Genomic DNA, 23,777 nt, shown 5'->3' with positions numbered 1-23,777 from the left:
ATCTATACCGCTGTGGTCATGTTGCAACTAGACAACTGTCTAAAGAAATTTGACGTACAGTTTACCAAAAGAGCTTAAAAATTACCTCTGAACTTGTTACCTGTACACAAAAATCCAATAATAAAAGTCAGACAAAAACATAAGCATCACTTTATTTTCACATGCCATTCCAGATACTGTTAAAGCCAAATATCATTGAGATCGCGCAAAAATAAAATGTGCTTTATGTCATTTTAAGTACTTTTTTTTCCTCTTCTTTTCCGCAAGAAACAGACATTTGCTTTATATTGTTAAAGAATTATTTTGGCAAAGCAGTGACTGTCCCTTTTAGTGTCAGTCACCAGAGGAGCCTGCACAAGTTGGAATTGAAAACCAGCTGCAAAAAGCAACACATCACCAGGTGGAAAGCACAGCCCTGAACGTGCATGAGTGTTGGTGGCATTAAGTGCGCTTCTGTCTTTGGAGTATATTTAATATGATCCAATGTGTAGCATACTTTATGGTGTGACCAAAGAGTGTAGCACATCAAACAGGTTATGTGAGTTACAACAGCCACGGTGTTACTCTTGTGTTTTTCTAATACTGCTGGCATGGGGGGAAAAAAATTTCATATTTTAGCAAATAAGACTACAGTTAGATGATCCACACACACACACACACACACACACACACACACACACACACACACACGCCAACCATAACAAGGTGAATAATCTAAAAAAGCCCAGGCAATCTTCACTGTTGTCCTACGATCCTCCAACACTCGACTGATCGAGCTGAAATGCGATGCTGTAAAAGCGCCTGACTGCAATTCAAATGGTGGAACCACTAAAGAAAGACAAACCTGAACTCCAGCAGTTGAAAAGAATATGTCATTAAAAATATGCAGGCCTGGAAATGAAGAAAAAAAAAAACAAAAACAAAAAAAAACCCCACCTTGAATATTTGTGTTGAGCTTGAATCAGTCTTTCTTCACAGCCCCTCAGGGTTGTCAACACTGTGATACTCTAGTCCCTCATTAGACTTAAACAAAAAGAGCATGTTCACTGATGCTTGAAACAAAAATGTCAAGGGCTCCCTGACCCCATCCAGGTTTTATCCAGGTTCAAACTTAAAGGTGGCTTGTGGTCTGTCTTCATCTTCAAAGTTCATCCCTGTGGGGAAAAAAAAAAAGAGTATAAACGTTAGTAAGGTAACACGGTAAGGTAACCATCTTCCTGCCATGCAAATAGTGAAAAGTTAGAATCACATGCAAAACATTTAGATACGCTCCGAGATAAAAGTGAAACAGTAGAGGGTTTGTTTCTACATCTCACAGAGAAGAGCATCAAACAAAATAGCTGAAAAGTTGTGTTTTACAGTCTAGTAAGCATCTAAAATGAAAATCATGCTCTTGAAAACCAAGCATAAACCTCCACGCTGTTCCCATTTCCATGCAGTCTTTCATATTAATGCTCCAAATTATTCCAAACTTCACCAGTTAGGTAGTTCTGGTTGCACCAATTTGGAAGTGGGTGTTAAAAAAACACAACATGAAGGAAGCGTGCAGCGAGCTGGTATGGTATGGAAGAAGCAAAAAATGTCAACAAGCAGCAAAATGCAGCCTCTTGTGATCCATTGCCTGCTCCAAGCCACACCATTTCACCTTTGCCACTGAGAAGGAGAGAGGGAGAGGAGGGGGAGAAGGAAGTCACTTCCACCTGGACCACTGCTTGTCTCTGTCTGTTAAAGGCACATAAATCACCCCCATTAAGGGCTTCATTTTGGTGCTTCCATCTTCCATCTTATCATACTGCTCCAGCATCTGATTTCCTCCTGCTGGGCCGACGGGTAGAATCAGCCGGCCGCCGGGCTTCAACTGATCCAAAAGCTGAGAGAGTCACAAGGTAATTGGGTTAACAGCATGATGATAGCAAGACGGCATCAGCAAAGAGATCTGTATTCATTCTTTGCATCCAACAGAAGTGAAAGCATTCAGACTCACAGCTTGGGGTACAGTCGGAGCTGCTGCGCCAACATGTATGGCGTCATATGGCGCTTCCTCTGGGTGACCCATTCGTCCGTCTCCCACTAAAACACACATCAGGATTTCACTTCCAGGCTGCCAGACTCAACACAACACTTACCCTCGCCAGATAGTCATTCAGCCTGTTGTCACAGCTGTTCCTGAGCTGCTCATTACTCACTGTGCTATTTTCATCCAGAAACATCACAAATAAAAACAAATAGCTTTTCTCTAAACAGATGCATCATAACGATGAGTTCGGGGCTCAAACCTTAAATACTGACAGCAGTTTTAAGATGGCATTTACACAGAACCACTACTCAAATGGCATCTTTCAGTACTTTACTTTGTCTGATATCTGTTTATAAAAAAAAAACTAAAAAGGCTTTCTTTATAATACTTTTTGATCTAAAAACAATATTGGTCTTTTTTAATTTAAAAAAAAAAACTTTTTTGGAGACCTGATTGTGGTTCCAATTAGTAGAGGACTAAACAAGGTAAAAGATTGACTTTACTGGATGCAAGTTGGTCAGAAAGTCACTTGGGCTTGTTTTAACATCAATACATGATCATTAATACATCAACAAAACCAACAGTTTGGCGTTTATAATACAGATTTTATGCCCATGGGTATAAAACGATCACTGGAATGACTTGTGCATTGATCAGTTTGCATCCATGTACTGTGGTTTCCGATTGCAAAACGATTAACGGACTTGAAATCTGCAGACATATAAGGAACATCAACAACATGTAAATGATGAAGTCGTAAAAATACACAAAGTAAAACCAAAATATTGGTTGTCTGTCCTTTTCTATTAATGACCAGAAAGTACTACGACTTCAGCCCTCCTGCAGACCAGGTGAAAGTGGGACTGCTTAATTATTTAATGCTGTGAGCAGTATATTTAGCAGCTCGCCACCGAAGAGCATAACACTGTCCTTTCCTTTGACACAAACAGAGCCACAACAGCATTGAAAATCATTTTAACAAGAAAAAAAACAACAGAAGACGAAATGCCACATTTGATCCACTATATCTTACCTATTAGCTTGACTCGGCCTGATGTTATCAAACTGGGATCGTCTTTCTTCACGTTATTTACAGAGTCGTCTACCAGCTCTTTGATATGATCAATTCCTATAACTTTCCCTTTAGGACCTACCTGGAAAGCACAGAGGAAGGTTTGGTGTTCAGTTAAGACAGAAATTTCACAACAATAAAAACATTGTTATCTGATTCTATGCTAATTGGTTGGGATATTACTGAATTAATCTAAGTATCAAATCGCAGATCTATCAAAGAGAAATTGTATGTGTTTACCCGTCATGTGTGTGGCTCACCATTCGTGCGAAGCAAACAGACAGGATTCCGCTGCCGGAGCCAACGTCCAGAGCTTTGGCTCCCTCATAGAGTTGATCATGTAGAAGCTCCAGTGCATAAGCGTGCTAAACGGAGGCAACGTCAACAAGAAAACCGCATTATAACCTATCGATCGGCACTGCATCCAACTCTGATCCCACTCAGAACAGCTTTCATCTTTCTGTGTTTGTGTTATGGTATTTTTTTTAAACCATAAAACCATAAAAAAATATCAACAAAAATTAAATGTAATATCCCAAAAGCAAGTACAAATATATTCATTTTTTCAGATTTAGGTTACAATTAATTATTATTCGTTAAAAATAGTTTCAAGAATGAAAGGAACAAGCCTGCAATACCTGCTCAAAGTCATAATTCACAAGGTGCAGAAAAGGCTAGAAATTCATACCATATGTGGGGCGCTGATAGTTGCTTGATATCCTTTTGGTGAAGAAAGAAGGAGAGTTTTTGGTTAGTTCAACCCATCACTCTTGCTCCATAATGTATGAATTATTACGCAAGCAGACGTACCTATTGACTGTGGTGAGTCCATGTAAGGATTACACCTAGAGAAATGTGCTCGGTCTGTGGTCAGCATGACTTCATACACCTTGTCAGATTTAATAATCCCATTCTCTGAGAATGTAAAAGACTTTGTGTCACTGCATAGTATAGAACCACAAGCAGAAACACAGACAGAGAAATATTACATAATCTTGCAGCAGAAAACGCAGCAGTATGAAGTGGATGGATTCCGGAATTTCAAAAGAAATTACTACAAGTACTGATGGTGTGCGTTATAACAGCTCATTACAAAACCATGAGACAACCATTAAGTTGGTAGACATTTTTGTGTAACCTTCAGTATATTAAACCATTTCAGGCAATTTTCCAACTCAATGAGCATGACTACGCCATCGCAAATTGGATTTCTATAATATTGCATTAGTTTGGTGATGTGTCGAGCAGTGAAACAGACAACACCACCGTGATTTATTTAACATTTGTACATTTATTCAGTTTATTTCCCGTACCATATCCTGTAGCCATGTTGCATTTTACAGTATGAAATCAAATATAGTCTAAGAATTATATCCATGTCATCAAACTTAAAGATTATTATTCATATAAATGGAGCAACATAATGGTACAACTCTAATAAGCAAGCAGGACACTCAAAAATACAAATATTAACATTTATGGAGGTATGAAAAATAAGCTTTAAGGACAAATAATGCTAAGAGGGGGAAAGGGGAAAACAAATTTATAAACACAAGTGCATGTGTGTGATTCTGGTATAAAATGGTCTTCAGAAAAACATAATTACAATAGAGCTTTATGTTACTGATAACTTTCAAGTATGTACCAATATTGCATGGCAAAGGTTCATATACAGTGATTTTACTGGCTTCGCAGTGCATGACAGAGGTTTTACCAATGTAATACAACCCCTGTTCTGTTTGGAGGGGAGAGATACAGTTAGTAAAACATGGAAAACACTGGAAGAATAGGAAGAAAGGTGTGAAATTGAAAAATCTCAACGACTACCAAAAATAGTTGCAGCAACATAAACAGACTACATCACACTTACACGGACCACACATACACAAGTAACACACAAGTGCTAAAAGCTCTAATCTTGGGAACAACTTAAAAAGATCCATAAAAAAATGTTAGCGTCCTCAAAATTTTCTGTTGTTCCTGCAGCATCTTGAGCAGGAAAGCCAAGAGTCAACTCTCATTACTCATTCCCCTCACCCTCAGAGCTATGTGCCACTTCAGGATACATTACAAATAAACCTAACAAGCAGCCAGATGGACGCCTACAACTGAATTCTGAAACTGAAATAACCTATAAATCCACATTTTAAGCCATTTTCTTGCTTTAAATTCTGTAAAAGATATCAATTAAATGTGCTTCAGCCAAAATAACCACATATATGCCATGTAATTTTTCCATGATAAACATATAATCGAAGCCATATTTGATACTTTCTGCTGCACATAATCCAGTGCTGGACGAGCACTGAACACAGCTTTTACTGCCTGAAGTGACAAGAGAAAACAAACAATAGACAAGAGTTGTGAATTAGCATGCATTCTGTGTGTGGCCTGCTTACATGTGCAAACTCTGGGTTACATTTAAGACATTGGTCTGTCTAAATAGGTTAGTGTCAGTGGACAAACTAATGAATGCATGACACAGATATAATAAAAGGTAATAAAACACAATGAGCTATGCCTTAAACAGTTTTATTGTTCCAATGCAAACAAGACATTGCATCACAGATAAACTGTGAGGAGGTTTGTCTGGAATACCAAGACTAATTTACTTGCCTTAACTATTTTATTGTTTTTAACTCAAATATTCTGAGTACATTCGGCACAATAAACTGAGATACAAAATCAGATCTCTATAAATCCTACCCCGGCTATTAGCAAGATGCTTGCAGCTTGCAATGGTATACCAACTAAACAGAATATAAATAGAACTGGTAGATACCCGGCAGTGAAAGCACACTTGCACTTTTTACTATGCAGTTGTCATCGCCACTGAAAACAGTTTTCAATATGCATGTGAGAGAAGTCAGACATTGAGTATTTACTGTAGCTTTATAAGAGTGGCCATGTGGCATTGTTCATACTGGATAACATATAAGCAAGGCTGGATTATCCAATGGGAATTATGGGCACAGGCCCAGGGGCCCACGCCCACCTGGGACCCATGTGGGGCCCATGTAGGGCAAATACCAGCAGTTTGGACATGAAACAAAATGTACAGATAGTTACACCACTATCAATAGTTGGGGTGGGAAAATTGAATAGAAAAATAGAAAATCTGGATTCTTTTGTTTCACAATTTTAAAATCAATTTTTTTTGTTAAAAAATGTATTATTTTTCAATTAAATAAAATTAATCTACTATAAAATTTTTGTAATTTTTATTGTTTTTATTGGTCTTTTTACTTGTGTTCATGGGCATTATAGCAGCAGAATAATTGTCTACTGTATTGTTTTCTCTTAACTGAAATCAAGAAAAATTACAAGCAAAAAAAAGCTTTATAAATTTTATTTTGTTTGTTTTTAATCTATAAAAATCAGCAATATCGAAGAATTTGGATAATCACAATTTAAATCAGATCGGCACACAAAAAAATCAAATCGGGACAAAAGCACATTGTCACAGTCCTAACCAATAGTGTGTTGCTATTGGTACCATTGGCTGAGAGATGTTAGAAATGTCGTTTCAGTGTATCATTCACAATTTTCACAATGTTGCAGTGGGAAAGGGGGCCCCTGGAACACTCTGGGCCGAGGAACCTGTGCACTTTTAATCCGGCCCTGCATATAAGTTATTTATCAGTATGGCAGACCTTTCCTTTTTATTACAATTTACAAACAGCAGAGTGCCATCGTGACACAGCAAATTGTCCTGTCTTTGTTATTCCACATGAACCCACATGAACGTGCAATGAATTTTACAAGGAGCCATCAATAAATGTGGGCAGGGCACTGAGTTAGCAACAATGCTATTGCTTTTTACAATGTCCCAAATGACGCACATACAGCTAGCAGGCTAAGCTAACATCGCCCAAGACTGTAGCTAACTGCACATTCTGCAACCACACATAACAGATAATTAATTGGATCATTTATTGTTAGTTTTTCCGCAACGTCAGAAGCATGTATCCGTTTCACGGCGTAAGCATGGTTTGTGAAAAGGGGTGGAGAGATGTGTAACGCTGGGTCAACAAGATACCAAAAAGCTAACCAGCTAGCCTCCGCTAAAGCGCTAACCTGCCTTGAAACTATTTGCTTTTGGTGAAGTGTCCGCGAAAGCACGATGCTGCAGATAAAAAGAAAAGCATTCGGACTTACTGCGGAGGTTGTTGACAAGCTCTGCATGACTGGCTCCTCCAGATTTCCAGGCCATTATTAAGCAGACTTTGCGGAGTAAGTAGACAGCAGCTGTCAGTGCCGCGCCTGCGCCGACTGTTTTCCCGATGAAGCTGACAACCTCCAGAGCCGCGGATACGTCACCAGACATCCAAATTATTCTGTTGCAGGGTCGCGTTTCAGACACACGCACGATCACAAATCACAGTCATTTTTATTATGTAATTAATCTGTTCTGATATGTGTCGAAGCCAGTGTAAACTGAAAGGGAAAAAGAAACATTCCTCTTTCACTCAGTGCTTTAGCAGATTTGCCGCAGTAGCGTAAATAGCTGCCGCTAGGTGTCGCAAGCGGACACCGTAGTGGCAACGGTTCTCAACCTTTTTTGCAACACAGTACCCCTTATAAAATATTTTTTCAGCCAAGTACACCCTAACCATTGCAAAGTATTTTTCGTTAAGAAAAAAACATGAAATACAGGACTTTGTAATTTGTGTTTGGATTATTAAACTTTTACCGTGCAAAATCTCTACTACGCTTCAACCCATAGACATCATATATACATAGACGCCGCATTGCATCATCGCGCCGCCATCTTGGATGGGTCATCCATGCGCCCCCAATGCATTTATTTGTAAATTGCAGGCCCAACCACAACAATAACGTCACGGATTTTTCCCTGATTTTTCCTCACAGTTTAGTTTGTTACAAAGGACAGATATATTGTTCTGATACCAATCACTGTAAAATATTTTTTTAAAAACACAATGTGCTTTTTTGCTAAAATATTTTTATATGCTATTTAACAAAGACATAAGGTAGTTACAATATAAATAAATGTATAAATGAATTCCATACTATCATGTTTGATTGTTTATTGATGCATTTGGATTTGTCTATCTTTTTTTATCTGGTCAAATGAATCATTATTCAACTTCGTGAAATGTAATTCCACACCATTTGCTTTCAATATTTTACCAGTTATTGCAACCGTACAGACAACAAATAAAGACAAACAAATAAAGCCAATAAAAACATAACCTCCTTGGTGGCGGTAATTATGCTACCATGTAAAACTCTCTTTGTGAAGCATCACTTTCATATTTTTCAATGAACACTTTATAGGAGTAAAATTTATCATTTGCATTTGGTGGATTATTCACTGTATTAACATTATTTATAAACAACTTATGCAGAAAAGTGTTGTTTGTGTGTAATATATATGCGTTGTTCCACAGAAAACAGTTATGTGGGGAAACTACATCGATTCTGCAGCAAGACTCGAAAGCGAAGACCCATCCAATATGGCGGCGCCTCAATGAGGCGTCTATGTATATATGATGTCTATGGTGATAAAAGCTGCCTTAGTTGTTTGGTCTTACTCAGCCACCGTAGTTACGTAGGCAAGCAAGCAGGCGCGTACCCCTCTGTCTTGCTAAATGCTAAGCTAACATAGATAATAATTTATACATTTCAACCTGTTTCTGCTTTCATGGATAGTATAAATGCCAAATACGTGTCTCAGAAAATAAGCAAGACTAGATGGCGGCCTGTATCGTATTCAAATTTACAGCAACCAGATATTTTTGCGACCGGCTCGTGGGACAACGAGGTTGGCAAGTTGGCTGTTGAATTAGTTTAAGTGGACTTAGAAATAAACAAAACGAAGTTTATTGCTATTTAAGTTAGGTTAATTTAAGTTAGTTAATCTACACACTTTGTATCCATTTATTACTTAATGCATGCTATGATATGTAGAATATTCTCTATTCTTTTACTTACGGACAGGTGTTGCTAAAGACATGTAAAACAAATATGTCCATCACAACCATAAATGCATTTAATCTGTCTTATTGTTTTGCTTCCTATATTCCTTGAGGAACAATATTGAAGTTGGTTATATATGACAGTCATTTGATAAGTGGTTTAAGTCTCAATCTGTGTTTTTGTTAGGACAATAAGATTTCCATTTGGTCCATTGAGGGTAATGGGAGTTCTGGGTTGGAAGATGGATTTGAAGGAGATCCTCGGCTTTTATGTGACCACAAGCATGATGGAGATGTTCTTGACCTTCAAGTAAGACACCCACTTGACTGGCCTGTGATCCGTGCATTGTTCTGAATATTAGTTCATACTTCAAAGCCTTTATTTATTTTCTTTAGTTTGATTATAAAGTTTCACCCTTTTTTATTTAAAACTATTCCTTTTTTTTTAAAAAATCTATTTTTCTTTGTTTTACAGTGTTGTTTTCTCTTAACTGAAATTAAGAAAAATTACTAGCAAAAAAAAGTTTTATAGATTTTTTTTTTGTTTGTTTTTAATCTACAAAAATCAGCAATATCAAAGAATTTTAAAAATCGCAATTTAAATCAAATCGGCACCCAAAAGATCGGAATCAAATCGGGACAAAAGCATTCCGTCCCGAACCAATAGTGTGTTGCTATTGGTACCGCTGGCTGCGAAATGTTAGAAATATCGTTTCACAGTGTATCATTCACAATTTTCACGATGTTGCGATGGGAAAGGGGGCCCCTGGAACACTTTGGGCCCAGGGGCCTGTGCACTTTTAATCCTAAATTTTTTTTTATTTCAAACTTCTTTTTTTTTTTTTAACTATTTTTTTCTTTTTTATTATAATTGTTGTTTTTGTTTTACAGTTTTTGGACCAGGATAGAATTGTCACAGCATCATCAACAGGAGCAGTAAGCATCTTTCGCCACCACCAAAACAGTCAGGTATTGTTTACTTTTACATGTCATTGTCATAAGATGTCTTTTACAACGAGGACAACTGTGGAAGCATTTTGCCCAGCAAATGAAACAACAATCTGTTTGAAATAATAAGTTACATCTTCAAGATTAAAGAGTCCTACTTTAGTCTCAGTGGAAAGCCCTTCATTGAAAAGCTTCTGAAATCAGAGAAAGTATAACTGTGTACAACAGTGCACCTGTCTCCTTTTGTAGCTGTAGTGGATAACACAATTAACTTTCAAGAGCATCATCTTGTCATTGTCAGACTATTTGCGCAATGTGAAAGATAGAATAATTACAACTTCTGTTCTGTCCAAGAGGTTTGTTACTTAAAAGCTTTTATTGTACCTGCATTTAAAAAGAAAACTATCTGTGAATGTTTGTGATACCAACATGGTCCAGCTAAAGAAATATACGGTTTGACAAATTGTTGTGTGGGATATGTAGTATCCCTCCTATTTAAATCCATATTCCTTCTCTGCCCTGACCATAGACCATCTCAGTTTCTTATAAGTGGGCAAGAGCACACCGCTACCCCTGTGACAATGCTCCTTGCACTGGAATCGTGTGCAGCAGTCCTGAGATCGTATCAGTTGGTGAAGATGGGACTATTGTCGTCTATAGAGCCGACCAGGAAGGAGTGATTCGAGTCATAGGTGTGATGAAGATTAATTTGTTGTATTTCGACATATCCACATATTTCAAGTCATGCAAAATGAATGTTTATGTAACATCTGATTTTTGTTAGAGAATGCCGATAGCAGCACAATTCATGCTGTGACTTACCTGAAGACAACAGACATTTTGACTGTGAACTCCATCGGCCAGCTGAAGCTGTGGGATTTAAGACAGCAAAGCAACTCACCATCACAGATTCTATCTCTGTAAGATCTATATCCATGTATTAGTGTTTTTTTTAATTTGCAGTTTTTTTTCATATATAAATTATCTTTATTTATACTTTTTTACCAGATCAGGAGATAGAGTTCCTTTGCACTGTGTTGACAAACATCCAAACCAGCAGCACATTGTGGCCACAGGAGGCCAGGATGGTATGCTGTGTGTCTGGGATGTGAGACAAGGAAACACACCCTTATCACTTATGGAAGCCCACTCAGCTGAAAGTAAGGCTTACAATCAGTCAGTTCTGAGTTTTTAAATAAAATTAATTTAGCTTAAAAGGCATCACGGTTGTTAAGAAACTTTGTTTTTTCTTAACAGTGTGGGAGGTCCACTTCCACCCGACAAACCCTGATCATCTGTTCACATGTTCAGAAGATGGCTCGCTGCTGCACTGGGAGACTTCCTCTCCTTCAGACATGCCCTCCTTCTTACAAGGCAAGTCAGATTTGCAATGAAAATGTGTTTCAGCCAAGATTTTTCTGTCCTTGTTCTATTTGGCCAATAATTAACACAAGAAAAATCTTTCTGGATGTAAAAGAGACATCATCCGTTTTTACCACGGAGTTCCAATGTTAAAACAAGTACTATAATTGGGAAAATGTGTTTAATTTAAATTAATAATTTAAGTACAATATTATTACCAATGTGAGTTTAGATTAAAATGTTTTCCTCCTTCTGCCTTTAATGAACAACAAAGCATTCCTGCAGAACCTTTTTTGTTTTTGTTTTTGACACCTCCTCTTTCCAAAATGTAAACTGTCACCAAGTTTTATCAATACATAGCTTGAAGAGTTTTTAATTATACATGACATGAGACAACAACCAAGTTCAACTTGCCATCTGACTGTTAACAGCTAACAAGCTGGTATATGATGACACATTGCTATTGGTATTATAGTGCTCTTCTGTTGTTACGCTGTAATAAGTTTTATTCATGTCTTGCCAGGTGGCAGGAACAGCAGCATGATCTCTCGCAGTGCGATGGCACCAGCTGGAGGAAACCAGTCCCTCATCAGTGCTTGGCTTACTGGAGACTCCAGTAAAGGCCGTCTAGAAACGACACACATGCTGCCCAGCCAGACGCTATCCGTCAACAGCTTGGATGTTCTTGGACCATGTCTAGTTTGTGGCACTGACGGAGAGGCTATTTTTGTCAACAGACAGGTCCCAGTTTAAATAAAAACACATCTTGTGTGTGCTACAAGATACGTATAATGTCATTAACTTTCCATTTCAGGCACAACAGAAGGTTTTGATTGTCATTTTGTCAAAAGGTTGCCGAAATAACTGTATGATAAGTTTGGCTTTACTTGTGTGTCTGATAAGTGTTTGCTTCGTAATTTACTGCTGCATCAATTAATTATTATGGATTATGTTTTTCAAAGTCATTCCAAGCCCAGGTGTTCAGTTCAATACATTTTGTAAAGATTACATTCATAAAGGTAAAAATACAATAAAAAATGTTTTTTTTTAAAAAATTGACTCAAGTTATCATTTGCCTCAAATTATTATACTAGCATTTAAACTTACCCTTTTACATTCTTACAGCTAATTTAGCCTTTTATTATAGTGTTTTTATAATTAATTAACTATTCAGCTTAAAAAACAAGCAGCATCCGGGTACCTTTTATAAAGTTGTACATGTTTACAGCAATCGAAGGAAACTTCCTGTCGTGTTTTTCAGAATAAAGTTCCCTCCATTCTTGGTAATTAATTTTTTTTTTTTTTTTTAATGCGTTATTTCAACTCATATGTCTTACAGTTCACAGTGAATGACATTGCAACAATTTATAAAAACTAAACTGAGGAAAACAACAAAAAAAACCCATTGTAATTAAGACATATATTTTTAAATTCTTAAAACAACAGAATCAAAAAAAAAAAAAAAATTGTTCAGGGTGGTAATGAAATGAAAAATCCCCAAAGATTAATTTCTAAACGATAATATTGAAATAGTTTATTAATAATTAATAATATATGTATATTAATAATATATATATATTAATTATATATATATATATATATATATATATATATATATATATATATATATATATATATATATATATATATATATTATATAAAATAATTGTAATTCATAAACGATAAGGGGAAAGACTAAAACGAAGATTTAAATCACTATTTTCTTACAGTATCAATATCTGCTTGCTATTAAGCTTTTGTTAAGTAAAGCTGAAATTGAGTCTGATCAAATATGTCAACTGAACTTAATTGTTGAAAGTTGAAAACACCGGATGTGTGTAGCCTTAGCTTTGACTGCTGTTTTCCGCTTTTATACTTGTCATTCAGACATCCCAGGAATTCATCACGACTAGGAACCACGGCACAATAAGGACATTTTCAGTAAAATCGCGTCCTTGACGCTGAGAAAGGTCACTTTACCAGTTTATTTGCTGTTCAATTCGGAAAAATCTGGAGGAAAGTAGCATTTCAAGTGAGCGGTAAGTTATTGTTGGAAGTTATGTTTCGCGCTAACAGGCTAACCTGTTGTTGAATAGCATCAAATGGATGCCTTTAAAACACAGGCCGCGGAGGCACTTGTGTGCTGTTTGATTTAAAAAAAAAAAAAAAAACAAGGCTGGATTTATTATTAACATTGTCCTGAACCAACCGGCCTCTCATGAATGTATATATTTCAATTATTGTAACATACAGCTTTAGCTGCGCGTGAGAATTAGCATTAAAATAGCGCACTATTAGCTTAAATGCTAACTATGCTAACAAGTAGACGGGGTTTATGTCTTTTAAAGAATAAATCTTTCGCTTGATTATTATGTACATTTAACCTTACTCAAATATAAAGAGTAAATCTGTACATTTAACCTTAATGTGGCAAAAATTTAGTCAATGTTTATCAGTTGATTTCTCTGCTCATTTTTGCCCAACCTGTTTGGTAACTTGTTGTGAACGCCGTTTACCTGCAAATCTGACACTGAATTATAATATTTACAGCAACATGCAGATGTGAGGTCAGACATCAGAGACCCCTGCTACCATTGCAATCCTGGACTGGTGAGATCCCCCTCATCATCATCATCATCATACATGAGGAGAGGGGAGAAACCCGAAGGAAACAGGCAGATGAGACCCAAAACATTCCCTGCCAGTAACTACAGTGGCAACAGCCAACAAATGCTGCAGGAGATACGAAACAGCCTGCGCAACTTGTCCAAACCCTCTGACCCACCTAAAGTGGACATCAGTGGACAAGGGAAAATGCACCTTGAAGATCCAAGGCAACAGGGACGCAGTAGTAACTCCAAACACCCCTACCATAAGGCCTTACAAGAGATCCGCAAGTCTCTGGTGCCTTTTGAACTGGGTGGTTCGTTGAACAGTGAGTCCAGCACTTCAGGCCCAGATGTAAACAAGCCAATGTTAGAATCCCCAAGTTCTGGGTTTGAGGAGGTAAGAGGAGTGTTAATGTGTTGGTCATGTCTGTCTCCTCTCCCTTTTTTCTTTCACGACTGACAGAGCTGTGATAGGGCTGTCATTCTGTTCATGCTTTTGTAATTGAAGATAATCACCTGGTGCACTTTGTGTGCAAGGGATATTTATAGAAAATGTCAGGTATGCAGAGTGTGATGACAAGCATGCAAAGGTAATACAAAAGAAGCTTCACATTTGACAGCTGCCTTTGGTTTGGCTTTAATATGTGTGGTACAGTAATGAAGTTTCACCATGTACTGTGCAGTTTTGTTCAGTTTTGCACAGTTGTTAGTAGGGGTCAGAATATCGAATTGAAAATCAGGATATTTTTGCTTCACAATTTTAAAATGGATTTTTTAATTTTTTTTTTTTTTTGTTAAATTATCGATTATTTATTTATTTTTTTGTTAAATATTTTTTTTTTCTTAAGTAAATTAAACTAATCCATTATAAAAAATTTTTGTCATTTCTATTGTTTTTAATGATCTTTTTATTTGTCTTTTTGGGCATTATAGTAGCAGCTTGATGATATGGCTACTGTGTTGGTTTTTCCTAATTGAAATCAAGAAAAATGATGAGCAAAAAAAGTTTTGTAGGGTTTTTTTTTTTGTTTGTTTTTAAATCTACAAAAATCAGCAATATCGAAGAATTGTGAAAATTGCAATTTAAATCAAATCGGCACCCAAAAATTGGGAATCGAATTGAATCGGGACAAAAGCGTATTGTCACAGCCCGAGTTGTTGGGTAAAATTTTAGCATGTATAAATAATTTCATCAGCAGGTTTTGTTTTAAGTTAAGTCCTCCTTTGAAATGTTAGGATTGAATTTGTCTGTTTTACAAAACTGATTTAAACTTTTACACAACCAAAAGGATAAGTGGAAAGATAAATAAGCTCCAGCTAATTCACATGAATGTTTAGCAAAAAAATATTGATCCTTAAAGGGAATATTCTTAGAGCAACCAATTCCTCTTTGATTGTCTAATCTCAATTGTTCTGTTTTTGCTTCTCAAGCCAAGCAGCAGCCGCCGTGGCGGGGCCACTTCAGACTATATGATAAAGGTGAACTACCAGGAGTCAATGAGGGAGCAGATGGCTGTTGGCAATCCTAACTCTACCGGCCTAAAAGCTCCAGGTATTTACACAACTGTTTGTTAATAATGTTGGTTCGCCTCTTTCTTTTTTTTGTAATCTATCTAACTTTTGTATTATTTGTAGAATTTGTGACATCTGCTCAAAAGAAATGGCATTATTTCATGATAGAGTGTGAGTTATTGTATCTTAGTAGCAGTAACATGTGATGCATGTTGGAAAATAATACACCTATTTAACCTGGGAGACTCTTGACACTTGTTGTCACTTTTATACATTTCAAGTTGTTGCACAAATAATGTTTTATTATAGTTTGTTAAATTATTATTCCAAGTTTGAGGTAGGTGTCCTCAAAGTCACTTAATCATATGTTCTTTTTTGTTATTTAGACTTGTTTGATTCCTTATTATAGGTGAGATTTTTGTTTTTCATCTTTTGTACACACACAGGGACTTCTCATAAACAGCAGGCTGTGCTGAGAAGGCCAAGCTGGAAAGGCTCGAAGGAGTCTCTGGCTCCTCGACACGGTCCTATCGTGGTGGATGGAATGATGTACCACACAGACGGCCCCGGACCACCTCCTGCATTCTCTCAAGGTCACCCTGCTAACAGCCAGAGAGTCAACCCTCCGCTACCACCTCAGATGCGCAGCGTCACGCCTCCACCAAGCCGCGGGGCGATGCCTCCTGCATCATCCTGGGACAGCAACCCATCAACCAAGCGCTACTCTGGAAACATGGATTACCTTCCACCTCGTATCTCTCCGGTTCCCCAAGGAGCCTGGCCTGATGCGTACCCAGCCTCAGCACCTCAGAACCAGCGGGGGCTGAGTCCAGCTCCTGTGGGCCACCAGCCCATCATAATGCAAAACTCTGGGGGGAATAAGTTTATCTTCCCCTCAAGCTGGACTCCGAATGGCACACCTCAGTCAGACTACATGCCTGGGGGCAACAGGCAGCCCCCTCCCCCTTACCCTGTCAATCAGAGCAGCCGACACAGTCCCACAGACCAGCAAGCAGGAGGACCTGCATCTTCTCCTTCTTATGTTAACGGTGGAAGCATCCCTCAGTCCATGATGGTTCCTAACCGGAACAGCCATAACCTCGACCTTTACGGTATAGGTCCTCCTCAGTCCTGGTCCCAGACTCCCTTAGCCTCAAATCAGCCTCAGCCTTCCACTGGTACCAGCAGCAACCAGGATCTGTCGCCATCATGGCAGCACAACATGCCAGTTCGCTCTAACTCCTTTAACAACCACCAGCTCAGCAGCAGAGCGGCTCACCCAGCCAGCTCACAGCCCTCTGCCACCACAGTCACTGCCATCACACAGGCCCCCATCCTGCAGCCGGTGAAGAGCATGCGTGTCCAGAAACCTGAACTACACACTGCCGTAGCTCCCACACACCCTCCATGGATGCAGCAGGTTACACCATCTTCAAGTGCACCTGCTTATCCAGAACCTTCAGCTCAAGTCTCGCAGATCCCTGTAGGAGCAGAGGCTCCCAGTTATCAAGGTCCCCCTCCACCCTACCCGAAGCACCTCCTCCAGCAGCAGGCTGCAACCTCCCCTCCGACATACGACGCAGGAGCCGGTAAGCTTGGCGCAGGCAGAGACGAGCCGGCTGAGGAGGAGAGCGGTGGCGGCGGCGACGTCCCCAAAGACAAAGCATCAGAGAGCCCCGAGAGCGCGGCAGCAGCAGCAGAGAAGGAGAGGAAGCAGATCACAACTTCACCCGTTCCCGTTCGCCGGAACAAGAAAGACGAAGAGCGCCGAGGAGAGTCGGGAAGAGTTCCTCTGTACTCCCCACAAGCCTTCAAGTTCTTCATGGAGCAGCACGTGGAGAACATCCTGAAGAACCATCAGCAGAGGATCCGAAGGAGGAAGCAACTGGAGAGTGAGATGCAGCGGGTGAGAGAGCCTTTCCAACCAGTTCTGATTGAACTTTTCCCACTTCTTGCTATTTTCTGACCTGTCTGAACCTTGTCATCACTGGATCATCTCTGGTCTTTTTCATGAACTTTTACTTTTTTCTTAACTGTTGTTTCTCTTTCTCTCTCTCTCTACTCACTGTCACTAACAGCTGATCTGAAAGGTAAAGGTATCTCTGCGGTCCTGTCATACAGAACAGCATGTATACAATGCAGTTTATTGTTTGAACGTACTGCATCTCATGGAAGCATGACACCCTCAGTGCATGTCACCCCGCGACCTCCATCATACTGACTTTGACACGGCTTGTGCGTTTTTATTTCTGGGTAAAAAGATTAACATTTGGAGGAAATTATCATTTGGGTTTTTTTTATATTTATATTTTGCAGTGAATTGTCTCATATCCATCAGATTATCATCTTCTTTTATCTAACCAGAACCTAAACGTGCAGTGTCTTGTTTTTTTTAGGTGTGTACAACCGTTGATTTGTGACCGTGTGTTTCTTCTCAGGTGGGTTTGTGTTTAAATGCTCAAGAGCAGATGCGCATGATGCTCTACCAGAAGGAATCCAACTACATTAGACTAAAGCGTGCCAAGATGGATAAGTCCATGTTTAAACGAATCAAGACGCTTGGCGTGGGAGCCTTCGGCGAGGTGTGCTTGTCAAGGAAAGAGGACACGGGATCGCTGTACGCCATGAAGACGCTACGCAAGAAGGACGTGCTGCTGAGAAACCAGGTGGCTCACGTGAAGGCGGAGAGGGACATCCTGGCGGAGGCAGACAACGAATGGGTGGTGCGTCTTTACTACTCTTTCCAAGACAAGGACAACCTGTACTTCGTCATGGAGTACATTCCCGGCGGGGACATGATGAGCCTTCTCATCCGGCTCGGCATCTTTAAAGAAGAGCTCGCTCAGTTTTACATCGCAGAGCTCACCTGCGCTGTGGAGAGCGTCCACAAGATGGGCTTCATCCACAGAGACATCAAGCCTGACAACATCCTCATAGACCAAGACGGACACATAAAGCTGACGGATTTCGGTCTGTGTACTGGTTTTCGCTGGACCCATGACTCCAAGTATTACCAGAGCGGTGAATATCAGCTTTTATTACAATCCACACGTGTATAAAATCATGTAGTCCTGATGGTAAAACTGTTCTACCAATGTTTTAAAGCCGGTTTAAGTTTCTCTGGAAAGGTACAGCTTCCTCGCTTTGCATCCGGTGGGAGTTTAGTGTAGAACCGCTGTTCCACCGTGCCAAACGAAGCCAGCTGAGCTGGTTCGAGTATGAGATTAGGATGCCTGCAGATTGCCTTCCCTTGGAGGTGTTGTGGGCATCGATCAGTCAATCAAGACTTTATTTGTAGAACACTTTCACATACCTCAAAGTAACCAAAGTGCTGTACAGGTAAAATAAAAGAAATCAACATTAAAAGCACTGAAATAAAGACAATAAAATAGTTAAAAAGAGAAAATAAGATAGAAAAGACCTAGTTGTCCTGCTCTCCGGAGGTTTAAAACCATTTAAAGTCGCAGCAGACCTCACCGAAAGAGGGAGACTTCCAGAGTTTGGGGGCTACTGCAGAAAAGGCTTTGTCTCCACGAGTCTCGAGTCAAGTCCTCGGGCATGACTGGTGGGAGGCTCTGGGAAAGGACTGAGTATTTACTGGAGGGTTAATATCTCTTCTGGTTTGGGAACATCTAGGGAGCCCACAGCGTGGACTGGTGTGGGTCGCTGGGTGTCTAGATTTCCCGTTTGAACCTGTTGTGTTTCCACTTTGGCCCTGAATAGGCAACAGAAATGGATGGATGTAATTATTTGGCAGAATTCTTTGTTGTTAAACAGTAAAGGACTTTCTGTAATGTTCTGCTAGGAAAGAATTACTCATCAGTGTTTCTGTGTCATTTAAAGAATTTCAGAGTCTCTTTTTTTCAGATTATAAGTGTACGAGCTAACAGTGGGTTCTTATGGATATTATTATGAATTCTTTACCAGGTTTTAATTTTTATAAATTGAACTGGACCATGCTGTTTTTAGTCTTATAAATACTTCTAACCTTAAGGTACAAATGAAAACCCATCATTACTAATTTCCTTCCTGTTCCTCGGTGTATGTGTTCAGGATGCTTGTAACCAGCAGCTTCCAGCTGAAAACCTTCAGTTTATCTTAGAAAATTACATATAAATAGAAATAGTCACATTTGTCAAGATGGGGAATTTGTCTAAAAAGGACAACAGATTATTAAAAAAGGTTCATTTTATTTTGTTTAGCTCATCTTTTGAGCTGTAATAGATGTAACTTCACATTGATTGTTTATATCCTTCACCTGTTTTCGATTTTAACCCTTGTCCAACGTTGTGTGTAAAAATTGTGCTGTGTGGTCTGTCTGCAGGTGACCATGTGAGACAGGACAGCATGGACTTCAGTAAGGAATGGGAGGATGCAGCAAACTGCCGCTGCACAGACCGCCTTAAGCCACTAGAGAGGAGAAAAGCCCGGCAGCACCAGCGTTGTTTGGCCCACTCCCTGGTGGGGACACCCAACTACATGGCACCAGAAGTGCTTCTCAGAACAGGTGCAGTAAACAGCCAGTTGCGTCCATATCCGGACTATTTGCGTTTAAAAAAAAAACAAACAAAAGGAGCAACAGAAAATAAAAATTTGTCCTGAATCTACTTGGAGAAGTTGATTACCATGCGACTGATGCAATATGTCTTCTGTAGGATACACCCAGCTCTGTGATTGGTGGAGTGTTGGCGTCATCTTGTATGAAATGGTTGTTGGACAGCCTCCTTTCTTGGCGAACACACCCCTGGAGACGCAGCTGAAGGTATGTGAGGCATCCGCAGCGAATTGCTTTGCATCAACGCGGCTCATTGTTCAACACTGTCTTTCTGCTGAAACCAGGTGATTAACTGGAAGAGCACGCTGCACATTCCTCCGCAAGCCAAGCTCAGCCCAGAGGCGTCCGATCTCATCGTCAAATTGTGCCGCGGCCCAGAGGACCGCTTTGGTAAGAACGGTGCGGACGAAATCAAAGCCCACCCCTTCTTCAAGAGCATCGACTTCTCCAACGACCTGAGGAAGCAGGTGGCGCCGTACATCCCCACCATCGCTCACTCCACAGACACTTCCAACTTTGACCCGGTGGATCCGGATAAACTGCGGAGCAGCGACAGCGAGAACAACCACAACGACACACTGAACGGGTGGTTCCGCAACGGAAAACACCCGGAGCACGCCTTCTACGAGTTCACCTTCCGACGCTTCTTCGACAACAACGGACACCCTTACAGTTGCCCCAAACCCATAGAGTATGAGGGCTATGACGAGGACAAGGCCGACTGCGAGGGTGCAGCGCAGGAGCCAGCGACACAGGCCAGAGACCTGGTCTACGTTTAGCCACTTAGCATCTCTGTACAGACGGAGTGTGTGAAGTTGGATTTGCAACAACACAGCATTTAATACACCCAGCATAGGAGAGTGCATTTGTAGGAGCAATCGGTTCACGCAATCATATTAATAAACACACAACAAAAAATATGCACACAAGTTAAAGGAGTAGTTTAATGTTTTGGAAAATATACTTGCTTTTTTTTTCCCCCTATAAATGTAACACTAAATATAAAGCTGGCCTGGAATCAGCTAAGTAAAATAAAACCTACTAATTCCTGTTGTTCAGTAACAAAACAGCCCTCCAACCCTTTAAATGCAGCCAAAACCTCAAATATGTTGACTTTTTCATCACTTGTTGCAAAAAAAAAAAAAGTCAAATCTTCCCATCCGAGAAGGTGTTTAAATACATTTTAGGAGTGGTTTGTTTGTTATATGATGATAGATGATCTTTCTTGGTTGCGAATCAAGTTCAGCTACTTTAGTTAAAAAAAAATAGATTACACCCAAGTGAAATAGATTGTTTGTTCAGGACAAAGTAATCCACTTTAAAAAGACGTACCGAATGATGTGTTCTGGCTGAAAATCTTAAGAGAAACAGATCCAGGATAAAAAAATATAACAGGGTGACGTTTCTGGCATCCAGTTGCAACCCCCCCCCCTGTAAAGAAAGCCTTAATTTATTTAAGCAACCTGGTGATTATAGTGTACATGCTGCTTGTGTGAGAATTTTCACTGAATTGCATTTATTGTTCAGTTTGGTTTTTTTTTTAATCAGCTTAATTTATATTTTAATGTACTTTACAACTGGGATTTAATGTTGATACTCCTAGATATCCGCAGGGATAAACTACTCTAATTATTCATTGCTGTGCCTGTTTGATTGATGGCTCACCAAATATTAGAGAGGGTTAATAATCAGACTGGTATTTTAAAGTGAAAGTAGCAGTAGCTGATTGTACTAGGGTAGGTTTTTGTTTCATTTTTCTAATTTATACCTAAAATGTATTTATAAATTAAGTCGTATACAGTGGATGTAAATAGTTTCCTTCCCTGTGAATTGATTTGTTGTTTTTCCTGTGGGCAGGCCCTTGGCAATGTCCCCTGCTGCTGCCTTCTGTGTATTTTGACACTAACAAAACTCAGATTGGATCAAGTATGTAATGTTGAATCTGCTTTGCTGTTTAGAATTCATGCTTATCTCAACCAAAGCACTAACTTGGTGAGGTTTGACTCTTCTAATGACCCACACTGAGAAAGTAACAACTGCAACACTTAGTGTGATGCCATTAAAACGACTATCAGTCGTGTCTTTTGGTACCTGATCACTTTAAGATTTAACATTTTGATGTGATTAAAAAAAAAAAAAAAAACAGTTTCTGTGCTATTCTTCTGAAAACAAGAGAAATTAAGACTCTGACTTTTCTCCACATGTAGGAAAAAAATCTGAATGTAGTTATTGTGGACTAAATGGTGACAACTGTCATTCTGCACTGGTTGTGTGTTTTCATTGTGAGAGATTTTATTTTTATGTACGTTGTTGCTCTGGGAGGTTTGGGAAGAGGGTGATGAATAAAGAATGTAAATAAGAAAACATGTTTTACATGCACAGTGCTGTCGCGTCTCTTATTGGTGACCAGTAGAACCAGATTCTGTTGCCATTTAGCTACTCGGCTATCTGCAGCTAAATTTCTTTAAATGTTTTATCTTTTTTTTTTTGTCTGTTGTGCAGGTTTTGGCTAACTTCAGTAATGTGTTTTAGCTACTTTAACAAGTCCTGTTGAAAGCTTTAATTTGATCTTGGTCCTTTCCTATTTTACTGTCATTTGGCAGATGCTTTTCTCCAAAGCAACTTGCTTGTGATAAGTGATCAATTAATCATAAAAATGCACGTCTTGTTGGTGGGAGGAAGCCGGAGTACCTGCAGACATATATGGAGAGATCCTGTTTGTAGCTTTATGCAAGTACACAAAATATGATTTACTTTATACTTTATCTCGCTTTTTAAATGACAAATTTGCTCATTTGGAGTCATTGTAAGATTTCACATGGAAAAATATTACAGTGGTAAACTTACTTTTCAAGTAAATAACATTGCATTTTATATCACATTTTGCTAACATATTTTTGCAGTATGCCAGTCTGTTGAAATAAGAGCAACTTTGTCTCCATACGGAGCTTTCTAGTAATTAAAGCCTTTTAAACTTTCATCAGAAGAAAGTTTTCCAGATTTATCAAACCAAACTTTTCTTGGCTTATTGCTGATCTGTTCTCACTAAACGGTTTATAAACCAAAAATATACCAAATGTACTGCTCCTGTCAGCCGCAGCCACCAGAGGGCATCACATGAGCACAATGGCAATGAGTTGCATCTCTTAGCTGTCAAACTGCACGTCAGACAAATACTATCAATACCTGGATGTATTTATAGAGACTGCAACATAATAAATAAATGCGTACATTATTATGGTTGACACAAATTCTAGCAAAGCCATGGGCTGATGATTCATTCCTTTTGGATTTACTTTCAACTGCTTCCAAGGCTCCTGATAGTTTGCCTCCAGAGGGTGTCAAAATGTACACACACACACACACAAAATAATTTTATACTTAAAAAAAAAAAAAAGAAAAAAAAAAGCTGGATATTCATATCCACTTTGAATATCTGATACATGTGATCTTTGAAAAATAAACCAAACAAGCTCCTTATCAACTAAACTGGATTCTGATTTAGCAAGTGAGTGAATATTAACGACCAGATGTTACTGGATACCAGCGCACTGCGTTTTAAATGCTCACTAGAGGACTGAACTGGATGATGATTCACTGATTTGTGAAGACTTTGACAAGATGTTTGTTGGATTTAAACCCAGTTTAAACTTTGTTTATACAAAGAGGAAGCCTTTGTATAAACAAAGCCTTTGAAGTTTGAGTTTTCCTCAAACTTCCCAACACTCCTTCATTTCAAGTTTCTAATTTTAAAATCTGG

The 23,777-nt window shown here is 39.0% G+C and overlaps 3 protein-coding genes across 4 annotated transcripts; 2 read left to right on the top strand and 1 right to left on the bottom strand.

Moving 5' to 3' along the window:
- Positions 1–134: 134 nt before the first annotated feature.
- pcmt (protein-L-isoaspartate (D-aspartate) O-methyltransferase) lies at positions 135–7,406 on the bottom strand. Of its 2 annotated transcripts, none has more exons than XM_079255349.1 (8): positions 7,248–7,406; positions 3,900–4,004; positions 3,778–3,809; positions 3,350–3,454; positions 3,051–3,171; positions 1,985–2,070; positions 1,701–1,870; positions 135–1,154 (listed from the first exon to the last, which is right to left on the bottom strand). In XM_079255349.1, exons 1-8 carry the CDS (start codon positions 7,300–7,302, stop codon positions 1,142–1,144), a joined length of 687 nt encoding a protein of 228 aa, XP_079111475.1. In that variant the 5' UTR covers positions 7,303–7,406; the 3' UTR covers positions 135–1,141. The 2 variants fall into 2 exon arrangements, with proteins under 2 accessions (XP_079111475.1, XP_079111476.1); XM_079255350.1 differs by having other exon boundaries at positions 1,646–1,870; positions 7,248–7,402.
- A 1,299-nt stretch (positions 7,407–8,705) lies between these two features.
- On the top strand, positions 8,706–12,153 carry nup43 (nucleoporin 43). The gene is made up of 8 exons (XM_079255652.1): positions 8,706–8,877; positions 9,219–9,341; positions 9,923–10,000; positions 10,509–10,671; positions 10,764–10,899; positions 10,988–11,139; positions 11,237–11,353; positions 11,865–12,153. The coding sequence occupies exons 1-8, from the start codon at positions 8,758–8,760 to the stop codon at positions 12,092–12,094; spliced, it is 1,119 nt and encodes a 372-aa protein (XP_079111778.1). The 5' UTR covers positions 8,706–8,757; the 3' UTR covers positions 12,095–12,153.
- Positions 12,154–13,229: 1,076 nt separating this feature from the next.
- Positions 13,230–22,275, top strand: lats1 (large tumor suppressor kinase 1). Its single transcript, XM_079255243.1, has 8 exons — positions 13,230–13,380; positions 13,892–14,347; positions 15,382–15,502; positions 15,909–17,368; positions 17,901–18,483; positions 19,787–19,969; positions 20,118–20,224; positions 20,302–22,275. Exons 2-8 carry the CDS (start codon positions 13,985–13,987, stop codon positions 20,794–20,796), a joined length of 3,312 nt encoding a protein of 1,103 aa, XP_079111369.1. The 5' UTR covers positions 13,230–13,380; positions 13,892–13,984; the 3' UTR covers positions 20,797–22,275.
- Positions 22,276–23,777: the final 1,502 nt, after the last annotated feature.

The sequence above is a fragment of the Telmatherina bonti genome (assembly GCF_933228915.1).
Source record: "Telmatherina bonti genome assembly, chromosome: 16".
Taxonomy (NCBI): Eukaryota; Metazoa; Chordata; class Actinopteri; order Atheriniformes; family Telmatherinidae; genus Telmatherina; species Telmatherina bonti.
Note: the sequence above shows the minus strand (reverse complement) of the source record. Positions and strands in the feature narration are given on the sequence as shown.